We start from the raw sequence: 18,486 nt of genomic DNA, 5'->3' as shown, positions 1-18,486 counted from the left end.
AACTTATTCTAGACATTCAGAGGTGACGAGGTTTTTCTCCCATACCTGTGATTTGGCCTAAATGTTTCCAACAATTCCAACAGCAAGTTGCTGGACACCTACATGGCAGAGTTTAGTATTACAGCCCTTTAAGTTTATATACACAGCCTTTCCCCCTGGGTAGCCTCGTATTATCATCAGGGTGAGATCCAGGTGGGTTTCTGTATCAGATGCTACACTATAACCAGAAGTCCACTACACTCTGACCTCAGGCGCTATTTCTGGATCCGGTTTCCCATAGCTTAGAATAAAGTATCAAATCCTTAATATGGCACACAGGGCCCTAAATGATTTGGCTCCTTAATTCATCTCCCAGCCTCTGTCCACATGCCATTCTCCCTAATTCACTTTCTACCTTAGCTTCTTTCAATTCCTGGGAATAACTCTCTTCTTTCACACCTTAGGGCCTTAGCATATGCTGTTCTATCTGCTGAGAATACTCTTATCCATTCTGCTCACCTACAGAACTCCTAGCCTTCTTTCCTGTGTCAGCTTAAATATCACTTCCTCAGGAAGTCTGTCTTTTACCCCCAAAGACTAGGTCAGGATCCTGTATATATTCTCATAGTTCCTGTGATTTTTTTCTTACACCCTTCATCACGAGTGTAATTAATTGTTTCTTTATTACTTTAATTTCAACATTCCTCACTAGACTGTAAGCTCTATGAGACAGGGGGCTATAATCTATGCAGTGCATCACTGTGTCACCAGTCTATAAAGTACTTGGTACTCCAGTCAGATATTCAAAAAATGGTTGTTTCATTATTCTAAATAGTCTTAATAATCTGAATAGTTTTGATGAGGCCATTCCAGTTTATCAAGTGTTTGTAAGTTTGAATCTCAACGTAGGCAAGACTCAAATCTCATTTCTCTATCTCCTCCATTTATTTTAGGCAAATCAGTCAAGATAAATGGATATCTGGATGGGAGGTGAAAGGTGTTGCTCAATTTCACTTTCCCTAAGCACTGGAACATCCAGATTCTACCTCACCAAAACATCCTGTTTCACGTTCAAATCCTTTAGTAACTCATAAACAGCATTAGAGATAGCATCTTGTTCATTTTTACACTTACTATATTTATATTTAGTACAAAGTAGGCTCTTATTCAAAATTATTAGGCAAAGTTTTCATTTCTGAAATTGAATTTGTCTTGATACACTATAATCCCTTGCATTCCTGCCTTCATTCATCTACTCATGAATATTCACACTGCTGTCAATGCAATAAGACTAATGAAGGAACAACATCAATCTACTTAAAAAGAAATGTCAGATTAAGAATTCTAATGCTGCCATCATCTAATAATATTTTGACACTTGAAAACTTGGTTTAATGTGGTTTAATGTGCACTCAACTTTATTAATGCTGTTATCCTTTGGGGCAAGCAATGGATAATAGCCCTTTTCTAAGGTTTACAAAATGCCAAGAACACATGGGAGCCTATAAATTTATGTGTGTTTGTTTTAAAGTCAATAACTAATTTAACAAAATTAAAATAGATGCCTGTATTTTTTAATCATTCATGTAATTTTTCAAAATTGACTCAAAAATAATATACTTAAATGGTTCAGAGCTAAAAGAAGTTTCCTAAATGAAAAAAGGAATTCATAATGATTATTATATGCCAGTACTAAATTAACTAATCACATCACTATCAGAATTTTAGTTTTCAAATGAAATCTATTTTCATAACTCAACATACTATATTACTAAAGATTAATAACACAGAAACATAAAATGTATTATCTTAATGTATCAGAAGAGCTCTTATAATAATTAATACACCAACTAAACCAATTACAGAAATCTAAGATACCAACTTGACCATTTTTAATGTGTAAAAATTTTTAGGCACATGCCACGGTTTTACGAATTTTCCCTCAGAGGAAAAGGCATAATACTCATGAAGGGAAAATATTTTTATATACTACTAAACTATATTAAGAAATACAAATAAAATGAAATTTTAAAAACTAAATACTGTACCTTATAATGTCTCACAAATTATGACCATGCCACCAATTTTAGATGTGGATGCCTGAATTATAAAGTTGAAGGCTGTTTAAGTCTTTAGATCGTACAAATTGGCCAAAGGATTTGCTTTAGATATCCACTAAAAGGGCAGTGTTGTTATACTGTGATTTAATTGCATTAAAATAAAACAACTTTTCTTTTAGTTATATTTTTCCACCAACATCTAATCATATAAAGGCCTTGGTTCACTCTGCTGCCCCTCAAATACTTTGCTTTAGTGCACAGAAAGTTTTCTTTTTAGCTATTACACGATTAAGTATGTCCTTATAGAATGATCAGAAGCATCTGGGAAAGGTGGAAGTGAAAAAAATCCTCACTGGGAAAGTTAGCTTAATGCCTGCCCTTCAGAGTGGCCCATTATCAACCTTTCATAGTGGGTTTCTTTATTTTCAGGTCCCTGAGGTATGTGCCATAAATTATGACTTGAACTAAACAAGTCACACTTGGCTCCAAAATGAAATTTTCCTACCTCTATTTTCTAGTCCCCAAGGTGGGAAGAGGAAATCCTGGTCACAGCCAAAGAAGTCATATTTTTGGCTCCAACATACATTTTCCTGCTTCTCTAAAAGCCAAACTCTGCAGTTGAGACTACAAGAGTCTTAAGTTAGTATTTTAAACTGTATTTTAATTTTTACTTCCATAATCTGTCTCAAATTTAAGAAAAAAATTTAGTATCGTAAAATTGTCACTGCCCTCTTCCCCCTACTCAAATCACTTTTCTAACTCAGACACTGACCTTGACTCTTTAAAATACGAATTCAAATGAAACTATAGAGAAAATAATACAGAAATCGTTTCATTTCCATAAGGTAGCATATTTAAGGTTTTCATTTATAAATAACTTCTACTTATTTTGCACAATAGACTGAATATTAATGTAAAAGAAAACTATGAAGTCTTAATTTATGGCCCAGCAATTTGAAGTATCATTTTAGGTTTGGAAGAGCCATTAACAGAAATCATTTAGTTCACCATTTCGTTTTATAGAAAACAAGAATATGGCAAGCACACCCTGAGGTGACTCCCAGAGAGTCAGGTCTTATATAATCCTCTCACCCTGAATGTGAGCAGAACCTGCGACTTGCTTCTAGCCAACAGAACATGGCAAGGGTGAGGGGGCAGTCACTCTGTTGATCAGGTTATATTTTATAAGGCAAAGGTATGAGGAGGTTACTCCTGTGATTATGTTGTTACATGACTCCATCTTAGGAGATCAGAGCTAGATAGTATCCTGAATTCTGCCAACATCCAGAATGAGCTTGGAAGAAGACCCCAAGATCCAGATGAGAATGCAGCCCAGCCAACACACTGACTGCAGCCTTGTGGAACCCTGAGCAGAGGACCCAGCTAAGCAAGTCCAGAATCCTAACTCATAGAAACTGTGAAATAAGAAATGTGTGCTGTTTTAAGCCACTGTGTTTGTGATCATTTGTAACACAGCAATAGAATACTAATATAGAGTGACAGCCAATATAATAAAAATAAGATACCCTCTCCATTTATTATGTTCTACTATGTATTAGAGTGTAAAATGATACTGGAATTGAGCATTCCCTTCTGTAACTCCTTTAATGATTTATGATTGTAACATACTGTACTGCCTTATTATAAGTCATATTAATGTTTACTACTGTCCTATTCATTATCATCTAATAATGCTTACTATCATTATCATGCCTTAATTAAAGTATCTATGAAAGAAGGGTTGTTATTTTTCCTAATAACAACATCAAGTAAAACAAACAACAAAACCAAATATTATGATAACATATTAAATATATTTAACTTTCCAGTTTTATTTTAATTTTACGTTAAGTAATATTTATATATATTTAATAATTATAATAAATATATTTAACTATATAAGTATACATATTTAAGAATTAAACTACATATAAATATTTAAATATCAGCCTATAAATATCAGTCTTTTGAATGAATGATTTATAAATATCCTTTAAAAAATCCTTTAGTTAAGGAAAAAAAGGCAGGACTAAAGGAGTCCTTATTCTAAGCCCTGTGCCATCTGTGGTGGAAAATACTCACCACCCCCCTCCCACCACTGCTGATTTGGGGCTTGTGCATGTGACATGCTTTGGGCGATATGTGAGTAGATGTGACATAAGCAGGTATGTGAAAAGACTTGCACAGTCAACCCTGCCCCCTTGTACTTCTGTCATTACGATAACATGTTTTGGCTGGTCTGTGGGTCCATGAAGGATAAGATACATGTAGAGCAGGGCTGATCAAGTTGAGCGCAACCTATGTTGGTCAGACCACAGCAGGGTGACTGAGCCCAGGCGAAATCACCTATTGCCCACCCGAACCTCACAGATGCATGACCCATAATAAATGATTGTTCTTTTAAGTCAGTGGGTTTTAGAATTGTTCGTTAGGCAGGAAGAACTGATCCAGACATATGGCAAAAGAAATACACTTCCCTTACAAATGGTGTTTCCTGTACAGATTTTTCTTCTTTATCTGTCCCTTGATCTTGAAGCTTGGATTACTCTAGGGTCTACCCTACTTGCCCTTTTGGGAACCACTAGGGAAACTCCTTTAGAGTCAGCCTCCTCCTCCCTACGCAGACTTCATTGAAGCTTCTGTTATTTTGCTGTTTCATACAACTAGAGCTACTGGAATTCAGGTAAGCAGAACCATGAAAAGCAGGACCATTGCTGAGGAAAGTCACAGCAGGTCACTGGTATCTTTTTTCTTTTTTTGGTATGACAGACTGAGACGTTGTTGCCTGGAAAGAACTTAGCCTAAGGAAAGAAAGCATTAAGAAACCCAAGATTGGTGAGATAATACCCAGAATTACAGTTGTTGGGAGAGAGAGCAGAGAAAATAGAAGGTCAGTGTAATCTTTTTTTCTTCTCAAGTAACACTTTATTTAATTTTAAGGATTTTTCAAAAAATAAAATAATAAACATCTGTCTTTTTATCATATTTTCTTGAAGCTTTTAAAAAAATAAAACGAACATTATAGAAAAAGCTAAAGTCCCTTTTGATAACTACCCTCTATGTGATTCCTTTCTCTTCTCAGATGTAATCACTATTATGAGTGCGAATCGTTTTAGGCCTTGTTACTTTGTAAGTGTAATATTTAGTACAGCTGAGATACTAGCCATACAGTTATCTCCTTTTCCAGCTCTCAATGACTCATATTTACGTCCAGGAAAGAAAGAAGATATAAACAAAAGTTGAAAGAGCTAGTTTTAGGGGAAAAAAATTTATATTTAAGACACAGGAAGAGCATGTGGTAGAAAGTGTGGGAAAGAAATTCTCTCTACTTGAACAGAGCAGCATTAGTGCAATACTATAGGGCCAAGGTAAAATGATACACCATCACAAAAGGCAGTACCACCGCCAACAGCAGTGCACTCAGCAGCACTCAGCAGCACTCAGCTTCCGTGGACGGAGCACAAATGCTGCTGATGGGGAACAAAACAGTTTTCTTGAGTGGACGTCAACTGTTTCATCAGTAGGAGTAGTCAGAGGCAACATCAGCCATTCTAGAATAGGAGCCCCTGGAATCATCAGCAGCCCTCTCAGTGGTAGCGCTGGTGACTGGAGAAAGGCAGTGGAAGCTACCCGAGTTACCATAGGCTGGACAGTGAAACATCCCCGAGGACTTTCAGAAATTTTGACAAGGTCCAGAGGTTAGGGAAAAGTAGGAGCTAACCAGAGAAATGCTGTTTGTTACCTTTAATATTATATAATTCACAGTGTCTAGTAAAGTATTAACAATAAAGAAGATAACTACGTAGGGAAAGGATTCTTGCTTTAGCATGAGACCCTAACAGGTTGTATCCTGTTGGATTATACACAATGGAGTCAGCTCAGCGGCCAGAAAGGCCTCAAGTCTTGGTCTCAGATTGCCAGTACCTTCAAATGCCTGCAGGAAGTAAAAGAAAGTCCTCCCTGATGAAGATGACATCATCTTAGGTTTCAAATTATCGCTACAACTAATTTTTCAAATATGTTTAGCAAACAATCAGTGATAATGAAGCAAAACTCCTGTGTCTGGCCAAGGCAGAATAAGTGGTTTAGAAATATCCTTCCCACTGGAGAAAACAGTTAAAGCAACTGCTTTCAGGGAGTAGACACTAGGCAGCATAAAACTGTAAACTCAGAGATAAGGGAAATCCGTTATGCGACCTCCATGATTCTCAGCTCTCTTCCTGTGTGTAATTTCAATACATAGCATAGAGCACTGAAGTACAGAGTACGGGGGTCCTGCTGAGCTGAAGTGGAAGGTATCAGAACTTGAAGCAGCTAAGATCACTGAAATCTGCAGGGCAGGGCAGGGCATTGGAAAGAAGAGAGACAGAGAAAGGGTCCTACAATTCCCTGGGAGGGTCCCTGTCAGTCTGTGGCTAAGAGTTTGACAAAACACAAATTGCTGGGCTCTATCTCCAGAATTTCTGACTCAGTAGGTCTGAATGGACCCTACAAATATATATTTCTATCAAGTTCCCAGATGATACGGATATTCCTGACTCAGGCCACACTGAGAAAAATTATTGAGCAAAAGACAGTGTAAGTTAAAAATAAAGTAAACCCACATCTACTAAACCTTTCTTACTCATTCCAAGTCACCAAAGCATCAAAATAAAATGTCTGAGGATACAGGAAAAATGTATAATTAACTCTACATAAAATCAACAACTTCTGTGATAAATAAAACTGCTTAAGGTTTTGACAACCTACCTGTAGATCTTTCACATTTGGGAAAGGAATTCCTACTGTTATGACAGCACGGGCATTATCATCTGAGAAATCCAGACCCTCACTCACTTTACCACGACAAACTGCTACCAGGAGGGCTCCATCTTAAGCAACAGAAAATAAACAATTTCAAAAGCACACTCAAAATTCCCAGAACTTGCTTATTCTTGTCATTTTGAAAATATCTGATTATTAAGTAATTATAAAATTTAAAAGAATCAAAATTCAAAACTATCATTAAGATAAAGTTTTTATAGTTCAGTGTCTTTAAGTAAAGGGAAACAAAATCGCACTTAGTTGCAGCATGGTAAACAAATTTACAAACTGTGTATCTCCCAGTTAAACTACACAGAAAAACCACCTCAAAGTAGTAACTTGCATGTGAACTGAGCAATTGTGAACCAACTGCTTTTTTATCTTTAAAATAATTGAAATTGAAATCACTACCTTTACCATCTGTATGTAAAGTTCTCAAAATGATTTAAATAACTCTAATTTATACTGTATATCACATTGAATCAATATTATATTGAAAAGTATTTAAAACACAAATACACAGAACTCTGTGTATAATCTTCCTACACAAGGATATGGACAATTGTTATATCTTTATGCTGTTGTATTGTTCATAAAATATTACTATTAGCCCTTCCTGCCAAACTTTTTATGGGCATTTTCTAACTTTGAAATTTAGCCTACAGTTATGTCTTGAAAGCCCAATTTTACCTTATGTAATAAAATATAAGCATAAAGTATATTATTTGAATCAAACTGTAGGGCTCATTTGGCTAGTAAGAAAAATATTCATGCATACTCTACCTGCCTTCTTTCACAAAATATATGAGGTAGTGTAAAGAAGACCATGGGATAACACCTGAATGCATGCCATTTCTTAAAACTGAACTGGCACCCACAAGTGAAAATATTTAGAAAGCAACTACAAATAAAAGAATTTCTTCACTTTTTTTTCACATAGGATTATAAAATATAATTTTCCTCTTAACTGCAATTCATTTAAAAAAGATAACACAAAATTCTAATAGCACCAACTTTTTCCACCTTATGGTAAAAAAATCTTTTTCTCATTGATCATCAAATAATCTCCAATTACCTCTCTCTCCTTTGTGCTTGATCGCATCATAGTACACCTGAAGTAATTCATCAAAATCAGTTTTTTCTCCTCCCTGTGGTTCTACGATGACTGTCTTCACCAACTCCAGATTATGCCATAAACCAGTGGAGAGCCAACGTTCTTTTAACTTTTCTAATAACTGAAAAGGGGAAAGAAAAAAAGCTTTTTTGTCCAACTGAAAAACTTACTTTGGTTTGCTGAAAGACAATGTGACTACAATGTGACTATGGCAAGAATATTAACCTTCCTGCGTTTTATTACATAAAATGAGGAAAACAATTATATGTCATAGAGTTGTAAGTGGGTAAATTCATTCACCGGTCTAGAAAGCTTTGAGTGATGCCTGGCACACAATAAGAGCTCCATAAATGTCAGCTGCTGTGGATGTTGCTACATTACTATTGCTACTAACGTTACTGCTGCTACTGCTACTACTTCCATCATTGCTATCTTGGGGATTTCAAAAGCAGGAAAAAAATTACTCCCGTCAAAGTTGATCAATTTTAAGCTATCTCTTTAAATCTAAGGTGAACGTCTTAATATCCTTAACTAAAGATTCTTTAAATGAAGATTCTTTAAGATCATTTTATCTCACCCATAGGCATCTATGCCATTTGAAAATTTGATCATCATTAAATAAGCTGAATCAAGTAAATACATAAACAGAGACAGGCAGCCAACAAGTAGAAAATATAAAGGCACAAATGGAACACTTAAAAAAACCACATGCTAGATTACAAAAGGACTTTCAATAAATTTCAAAGAATTTTTATCAGATTAACTACAATTCTAACAACAATGCAATTTTAGATTAAAAGTCAATAATATAAAGTTAGTGGGGAAAAAATCAAACAAACATACAAGCCCAACACTAAAGATTATATTCTTAAATTTTTAGCTATGAGTGATTTTAAAAAGCACCCATAATTCAAAACATGCTGGATGCAGTAAAGGCAACACTTAGAAACATGCTTATAAAACCTGAAATGTGTTTATTTACAAAATTTGAAACTAATTGAATTAAGCATTCTTTTTAAAAAGCTAGAAAATTAAACAGTAAATGTAAAGAAAGTAGAAATTAACAATAAATATAAGAACTGAAATAAATAAAAAAGACAAAACCAGTTGAGATTATTACAATTTAAATTGAACTATTTTACATACTTGTTTTATGCAGAGTTCAATGCAATATAGACCAGTTACTGTTAATATCGGCAAGCACCAAGAAATTACTCCAAATTCTCTAGAGAACAAAAACTCATTTTTGTGATGGCTTATTTCCTCAGAATTTTACCTTATCTATTTTCAGAAACAATGAGATCACAAAACAGTTTTTTTTAAATCACTACTATGGTCTAAATGTTGGGTCCCTCAAAAATTTCTATGTTGTAATCCTAATCCCTGAAGATGAAAGCCTCTGAGAGGTGATTAGGTCATGAGGGTGGGGCCTTCACAACTGGGACTAGCGCTCTCATAAAAGAGATCCCACAGAGCTCACTTGCCCTGTCTACCACCTGTGGACACAGCAAGAAGACACTGGCTTCCGATAGGAAGAGGGCCCTCACCCAACCATGCTGGCACCCTAGTTTCAGACTTGCAGCCTCCAGAGCTGTGACAAATTAATTTCCATTGTTTCCAAGCTACCAGGTCTGTGGTGTTTTGTTACAGCAGACAGAATAGACTAAGAAAAATCGCTAATTAGGAAAATAGTTCATTGCGTATTATGCAGTGATCAGGATATCTGGATCCATAAATATAAAAAATTCCCCAAAACACTTTACTAACAGGTTAAAAAAATAGGGCTATTAATCATTTTAAAATCTTTTTTTATTTTGAGTGCCTCAACAGTTGGCTATTAAAATTTGCTTTTTGAATGTGCACTTCAAAGTTTCTCACCAGTGCTAGAAAGTATTAAAACTCCTGGAAGTATACAGAGCTACCTACAGTACATGTCTGAGAGTCACACTGTAGCTTCAATTGAAAGGACAAGACTACTATAAAGTCAATAATGTTCAGAAAAATAGATTACTTTCTATAAACCCAGATGAAATGTGTCATGAATTTGCATAACTGTTGATTCTTACAACACAGGTAACATTTCATCTCTGATTCCTTGAGTCTGAGATAATAACAACTTCCTATACTATAGGCTTTGAACATTCAAGATCTAGAGAAATATTTCACATTTTACTTAAGGAAGACCATTAAGCTGATGATTCCAAAATTTATTCCATAAAATCTACTTAAGAAAGGAAGTCTGAGAAATAACAAAGTAATTGGTTCAAAATATAAAATTCCCCCCCAAAGAAATCCAGCAGGGATTTTTTTTCCCATTATACAGAATAGAATTCCAAACATCAAAGTTGTACATGATGTAGAAAACATCTAACTTTGAGTTTACAAAAGCTTAGAAAATTTTAAAGTAGGTATGATATATGCAATGTTTCAAAATTTGTTTTAATGGATGAAGAAAAAAGACATTTTATTTACTGGTTTTGGATTCTAAGAACCTCAGAAATTTATGGATAATGAAAATGGCCACAGGTTCATAAATAAATCGTGAATATCACAATTAAAAAGAACAATATGCACTATTAATCATTTAAAAAAAAACATTTATGGGGGGAGGGTATAGCTTAAGTGGTAGAGTGCATGTTTCGCATGCATGAGGTCCTGGCTTTAATCCCCAGTACTTTCTCCAAAAACAAACAAAGAAACAAATAAATAAACAAACTTAATTACCCCCCTCCAAAAAACCAAACAAATAAATAAATGAATAAAATTTTTTTTAATTAAAAAACATTTATAGCAAATATAAATTAAATCATCACGTTACTGGGTCTTTAAGCTTTAAAGTTCTTTAATTCTATTACATTTTTAAAACTGAACTGTCAGGGCATAATACTTACATATAAGATTGTAATTAGGAGAGAACAAAAAGGAGAAAGGTGGGGCATACAAAAACAAGCTACTTCTTCTAGGTTTGCATTAGAGCTGAAAAATTTTTCGCTAATGCAAATTTTATAACTTGGACAAAATGTTTTCCCTATATAGAAATCATCCAAATTTAGTTTAATAAAAAGGAAGAACTATTTTAATTATCCAAACATAGCTAAGAAGTTATTAAGCTAATTTTTTTCAAGAAAAATTTCATGCAATCTGACATCAATTAGCCTTTCCAAAGTGTCATACCATTTACAGCCAGATTCAGAGTTATAGTTTGGGCAACTCAAGCAAAGCTGAGGCAGCAAGGGACAAAGTGTTGATTATGACTAGGGGAACTCTTGTTCAGCAACTTGCTCTTCAGTTGTTACCTATTCTTAATGTGTTAGTGAGAAAATGGAGAAATTGGAAATCTCATACGCTGTGGTAGGAATACAAAATGGTGCAGGTGCTTTGAAAAAAGTCTGGCACTTCTTCAAAAGGTTAAACATAGAGCTACCATATGACCCAGCAATTACACTCATAATTAAATTCCCAAGAGAAATGAAAAAATGTCCACACAAAAATTTATACATGAGTGTTCACAGCAGCCTTATTCATAACATCCAACAAGTAGAAAAATCCAAGTATCTTTCAACTGATTAATGGCTACGTAAAATATGGTATATTCATACAGTGTAATATTATTTGGCCATAAAAATGAAGTACGGATGCATGCTACAACCGGGATGTACTCTGAAAACAACATACAAAGTGAAAGAAGCCAGACAGAAAAGACTACATATATAATTCCATTTATATGAGAGTTCCAAAATAGGCAAATGTATAGAGACAAAAGTAAATTAGAGGTTGCCTGGGGCTGGGGAAGGGAGAAAGTTTGAAGGAAGACAGGGGATTAATGAGCATCACTCTTCTTTGAAGAGTAATGAAAATGTTCTAAAATTAGTGATGAGTTATAGAACTTCGTGAATCTAATTTAAAAAACCACCGAATTGTACACTTTAAAATAAGTGAGCCGTATGATATGCAAATTGTATCACAGTAAAGATATTTTATTAAATCAATGATAAATAGGATATACAACTTCCAAACCACTAACGGGGAGGAAAGGACAAAAACCCAAGCCAATAGAATAAGATAAACAAGAAGGGAAAAGAAGTAAAAGAAAACACAAAATAAATAGAAAATAAGTCCAAATATGCCTAAAATCAAAGCAAACACAAATTTAATTCATTTATTAAAAATGAGACAATCAGATTGTTTGGAAGAAAGGGAGGGAAGAAGGAAAGGAGAGGCAAGATAAAAAAGAAAACCAGCTATATGTTGTTTATCAATAGAGACACAAAATTATACCACAAAGATTTCTTGAAAATGATGAAGATATGAAAAAAGATATGCAAGGAATATACTTATCAAAAGAAATCAAGTGTATGACAGTCATAAAAAATAGACTTCAAAGCAAAAAGCTTTAAAAAAAAAAAGAAAACGATAGGTGTACATTCCATATACATAAAAAGTGCACCTACCAAAAAGAATCGCAATCATGAATCTTAATGCATTTAAGACACAGTCTGAAAATATGGAAAGAAAAAAAGGTAAGAAATACAATGATAAACTGAGCAATTCCCTAAATACCATAGAGGACTTCATACCTCTCTAAGATATCTACAGATGAATTAGATGAAATTAGTATGAGTATAGAAGATTTAAACTTGTAAGAATCATCAACCTTACTCTAGTATATGTAGAAAATTTGGTGCTGAATGGAAAATAATAATTCTTTTCAACCATGGAGCAATATGTATAAATTCACAAAGGACGTATCAATAAATTTTAAAAATCTGGAATCATATACAGATTCACTGAAAACAGATATTAACAGAAAGGTCACTTACATCCAAATGAAATAAATTTATCTACACAGAGATCAGAAAAAAAATTCCATACAAATTCTAGGTTCAAGAGGAAAACAAAATGGAAAAAAAAAATTACTTTGAAACATTTTAGCTATTCTAGGTCCTTTGCTTTTCCGTATGAATTTTAGAATCAGCTTGTCATTTTCTACAGAATGTCAACAGCAGCATTATTTAAACAACAGAACATAAAAACAAATAAAATTAGAAATAATCAAAATATTTACTAAAGGTAATATGTAAATTGTGTTAGAGTCATACAACAGATTATAAAAAGCAATGAAAAGAACTGTTGTGGATTAGTAAAAAAACAAATTAATGGTAAAAATTATACACAATTTTTTAAAAACTCAGAAAAAAGCAAAACTAAGTAACATATAATTTAGGAATATATTTGTTTTGTGAAACATGTATGTGGTAAAGTCACTTAAAAAAAGAAAGAATGATAATTATAAACTTCATGACCATTATTAACTCTGTAAGGGTGAGCAAAGTGATGGGAACTTGAAGGGGTATCCAGATGGGTTTAACAATATTTAGTTCTCAAGTGACAGTTTTGATGTTTTCATTTTATTAATACACTTCATAATTCAAATATATATTACATGTGACCTTATATAAATGTGAAATATGCATTTCTTGTGAATGCTATTAGTAATACCAGGACAGCAGGAATAGAGGATGAAGAAAACAAATAAAAACAAAAATATTAATCCCTACAATGTTCCAGAAACAGCATCAGAAATCTAAGAATAAAGCAGAGAACATCACAGAGAAAGTCCCTACCTTCATGGCCCTCATATTATGTTGAGAGAATACTACATTCCTAAAGATGCAGAATAAGTATGGCCTGAAACTTCAAAATTCATATTTATAGCCCAGATTGTTCCTCTGCATGCTATACTCATAGGTCCAATGGCCTGATAAAATTCACCAATTAAAAATCTCAAAGGCACCTGAAACGTCTCATACAAGACCAGATTTATAATATTCCAGTGTTTATTATCAACAAAGGACATCAGCATTCACTGAGTTGCCTTTACTAGAACACTGAGTCATCCTAAACAACTCCCTCTCCCCCTCATCACCTATATTCAATCTATTACCAAACCCTGTTGATGTCTGTCTTCCAAATCTCTCTCCATATCCAAAGCCACCACTTCAATCCAAGCTGTCATAATCCCCTGAAGAATTACTCCAACAGTTTCCTAACTCGATTTCCTCTTTCTTATCTATCACTCCCAGGTCTTTACATCTCAGCCCAGAGCAATATTTTCAAAATACAAATCTTACCACTTCATCTACTCACATCTCCACTTTAAAAATTCAATAAAGGGTGAGTCAACAGACCCTCCTTGCCTCCATGGAAACACTGATTCAACCACAACACATGGACCAATTACTGTTGTGAGAAATCCAGAAAACAGTTAAGAGGCTCTTGCTTCCCAGATGAATATGAAACAAGCTGCATTGAAGATGGTAGGAAAATTCGTGGCATAACCTTTCCCTTAGTCCCTCCCCCTAGCTCAGCATAGTGCAATTGGGAGAAAAATTCCAATTCCAAGATTCTCCCTGAGGGGGTTAAAAGAAGACTGAAATACACATTTAATGTGCAGACTTTCAGGGCGGTTGCCCAGGGGACTGGTTTCTGTCTTGCCTGAATCTATGCACTGACAGGAAATGGTGCCAGGTTGGAGGCCTCTGAGTACAAAGGCAAAGGTTTAGATTAGCCATAGTCTCTTTCTCTGGCTCAGCAATTAACTACTGTGATAAACCCCTCAACTCCCAGTTTCTCCCTGAGGAGAGAAATTATTGGACCATATGTCCAATGTTCAACTTTTTCAGGGAGCTGAGAGACTAGTTTCTGTGTCACATATCTCAGAGTACTGACAATAGCCTGCATACGCTAGATGCCAAGGGGCCACTGAGAATAAAGGAGAGCCAGGCAGCTCGCTTGCTACTCCAGAGGACTAACAGACAGAGGCCAATCTACCTTGGAAGGGAGAAGAATGGAGTACGTACAACATTCCAGCTTTTGGGGTACTGTGTGAGGGACTGTCTTGTCCAACTCCGAGAGCTGATGAGACCTGGCATATTCTAAAAGGCTGCTGAGAGCAAAAGAGAGCTGGGTGGCTTGCAGCAGCTCCAGAGAACTTGTAGTACTGCTAACCAAAACCAGAGGGAAGGAAAACTTATGAGCTCTTGAAAAACAGAAACTGGAAAATCCTTCTAATTAGGAACTTACACACACAAGTCAAGAGAAGGCACACCCACAGAAAAAGTTTGAGAAGCCGCCAGAATCTGTAGCTGAGCTGAATGGTGAAGATATTTCCCTGTACAGAGCCAGTCCATAAAAGACTGAGAGAAGTGGCTATTTTTTCAGATGGGTAGATACAAACACAAAGTTACATGAAACACAAAGAAACTAGGGAAAATGGCCCAATCAAAGGAACAAAATAAACTCCAGGAACCAACCATATAGAAATGGAGGCATATGAATTACCTGACAAAGAATTCAAAATAACCATCATAAAGATTCTCAACAAGCTCAGGAAAATGATACATGAACAAAATGAGAATTTCAAAAAAGAGATAGAAAATATAAAAAAGAACCAAACAAATTTTGGAGCTAAAGAATATGATAATTGAGTTGAAAAATTCACCAGAGCATAAATAAATGAAATAGAGAATAGAACAAAACAGAGAAATGAAAGTGTGTTTTTTGAAGATCAACAAAATTAACAAATCTTTAGCTAACCTGACTAAGAAAAAAAAAAAAAAGCAGCTTCAAATTATTTAAACTACACAAGAAAGTAGAAATTTTACAAAAATAAAAAAGATTTCCATACTATGAATAACTGCACCAAACTGGTATGTAATGACTAAATTCCTAGAAACACACAACATACAAAAACTGAATCGTCGGGGACTGCAGCTAATATTTTAAGTAACTGTAAATGGAGTGTAATCTTTATAAATTGTATAAAAAATTTTAACATAATAAATTTTTAAAAATAAAATTCTTAGAACACCGAATTATGAACAGAAAATATGAATTGACTTACACAAGTAGAGATTAAATCAGTAATCAAAAACCTTTCAGCAAAGAAAAGCCCTAGACCAGATGGCTTCACTGATGAATTCCATCTAATATTAAAAAGAATTAATATCAATCCTTTTCACACTGAACCAAAAAACTGATGAAGAGAGAACATTTCCTAACTCATTCTAGAGGCCAGCATTGCCCTGATACCAAAGGCAGATAAAAACACTGAAGTCCAAGAAACTACAGACTACTATTCTTTATAAATATTGATGCAAAAATCCTCAACATATACTAGCAAACAAAATGCAGCAACATACCAAAAGTATTATACATCATGACCAATTGGGATTTCCTCCTGGAATGCAAGAGTTGTTCAACATATGAAAATCCATCAATGTAATACACAACATTAATAGAATGAAGGAAAAAAATACATGAACATCTTAATTGATGCAAAAAATCATTTGACAAAATTCAATACCTTTTCATGATAAAAACAGTCAAACTAGGAAGGGAAGGAAGCTTTCTAAACATACTAAAGGTCATATATGAAAAGCCCACTTCTAATATTATACTCTGTGATAAACAGCTGAAAGCTTTTCTCCTAAAATCAGGAACAAAGATGCCCCAATTGTGCCACTTCAATTAAACAGAGCAATTAGGCATGAAAAAGAAATAAAAGGTATCCAAATTGGAAAAGAAGAAGTAAAACTATCTGTTCACAGATGACATGGTCTTAAATCTAGAAAAACCTAATCCCCCACCAAACACACATACACGTCACAAACCAAAAACATTTGTTAGAGCTAATAAATGAAATCAGTAAAGTTGCAGTATACAAAATCAGTATGCAAAAATTGGCTCATTTCTATATACTAACAATGAACAACCATAAAAGGAAATTTCTAAGAATACAATTCCATTCACAATATCATCACAAAGAATAGAATATTTAGGAATAATTTTAACCAAGGGGTGAAATATTTGTACACTGAAAACTAAAAAACTGATGAAAGAAATGAAAGAAACATAAATAAATGGACAGACATCCAATGTTCATGTACTGGAACATTTAACATTATTAATGTGACAATAATAACTTAATCAATTTACAGATTCAGTACAATCCTTAACAAAATCTTTTTTTTTTTTTTTGCAGAACAAGAAAAATTTATCTTTTTTTAATTGAAGTAGAGTCAGTTACAATGTGTCAATTTCTGGTGCACAGCATAATGTCCCTGTCATGCATATATATATATATATATATACACATATTTTCATTTTCATATTCTTTTTCATTAAAGGTTATTACAAGATATTGAATATGTTTCCCTGTGCTATACAGAAGAAATTTGTTTTTTATCTATTTTTATATATAGTGGTTAACATTTGCAAATCTCAAACTTCCAAATTTATCTCTTCCCATCCCCTTTCCCCAGTAACCATAGATTGTTTACAATGTCTGCAAGTCTGTTTCTTTTGTATGTGTGTGTATTAGGGGTCTCTTTTTTTCTCTTTTTCTTTTTCAGGTTCCACATATAAGTGATATCATATGGTATTTTTCTTTCTCTTTCGGGCTTACTTCACTTAGAATGCCGATCTCAGGCCCATCCACGTTGCTATAAACAGCATTATTTTATTGCTGAGTAGTATTCCATAAATATACCACAGCATCTTTATCCAGTCATCTGTAAATGGTCATTTAGGTTGCTTCCATGTCTTGGCTATTGTAAACAGTGCTGTGTGAACACTGGGGTGCATGTATCTTTTTGAATTAGAGTTCCCTCCAAATATATGCCCAGGAGTGGGATTGCTCAATCATAGGGTAAGTCTATTTTGTTTTTCTGAGGAATCTCTATATTGTTTTCCATAATAGCTGCATCAAACTACATTCTCACCAGCAGTGTAGGAGGGTTCCCTAAGAAAAACTCGTATTAAAATTCATATGGAATCAAAAGGGATCCCAAATAGCCAAAACAATCTTGAAAGAAAAAGAACAAAGTTGGAGGACTCACTTTTCTTAATTTCAAAACTTACTACAAAGATACAGCAATCAGTGTTCTACTGGCATAAGGACAGACATATAGACTAATGGAATAGAATAGGGAGCCCAGAAATAAGCCCTTGCATATATGGTCACCTGATTTTCAATCAGGGTGCCAAGACCATTCGATGAGGAAAAGGAATCTTTTCAACAAATGATGCTGGGAAAACTGGATAGAACATATTAAAAAAAAAAAAAGTTAAACCTTACCTACTATATATAAATTAACTCAAAATTATCAAAAACTTAAGTGTAAGACCTGAACTATTAAACTATTTGAAAAAAACATAGAGCAAAATATTCAGGACATTGGTTTTGGCAATGATTTCTTGCATACGAAACCAAAAGCACAGGCAACAAAGAAAAGACATTCAGATGGCCAATAGGCACATGAAAAGATGCTCAGTATTGTTATTAGAGAAATGCAAATCAAAATTACAATGAGGTGTCACCTCACACCAATGAGAATGGCCATCACTAAAACATTCACAAATAATAAATGCTGGAGAGGGTGTGGAGAAAAAGGAACCCTCCTACAGTGGGAATGTAAATCAGTGAAGCCACTATGGAGGACAGTATGGAGTGTTCCTTAAAAAACTAAA

The 18,486-nt window shown here is 34.3% G+C and overlaps 1 protein-coding gene across 1 annotated transcript in view; it reads right to left on the bottom strand.

Annotated features, from left to right (window-relative positions):
- BRIP1 (BRCA1 interacting helicase 1) overlaps window positions 1-18,486 on the bottom strand; it is a 132,754-nt gene that overhangs the window by 30,054 nt on the left and 84,214 nt on the right. The window contains 2 exon segments of the mRNA XM_064494993.1: window positions 6,789-6,910; window positions 7,918-8,077. Coding sequence (XP_064351063.1) covers window positions 6,789-6,910; window positions 7,918-8,077 — 282 coding nt within the window.

The sequence above is a fragment of the Camelus dromedarius genome, chromosome 16, assembly GCF_036321535.1.
Source record: "Camelus dromedarius isolate mCamDro1 chromosome 16, mCamDro1.pat, whole genome shotgun sequence".
NCBI lineage: Eukaryota > Metazoa > Chordata > Mammalia > Artiodactyla > Camelidae > Camelus > Camelus dromedarius.
Note: the sequence above shows the minus strand (reverse complement) of the source record. Positions and strands in the feature narration are given on the sequence as shown.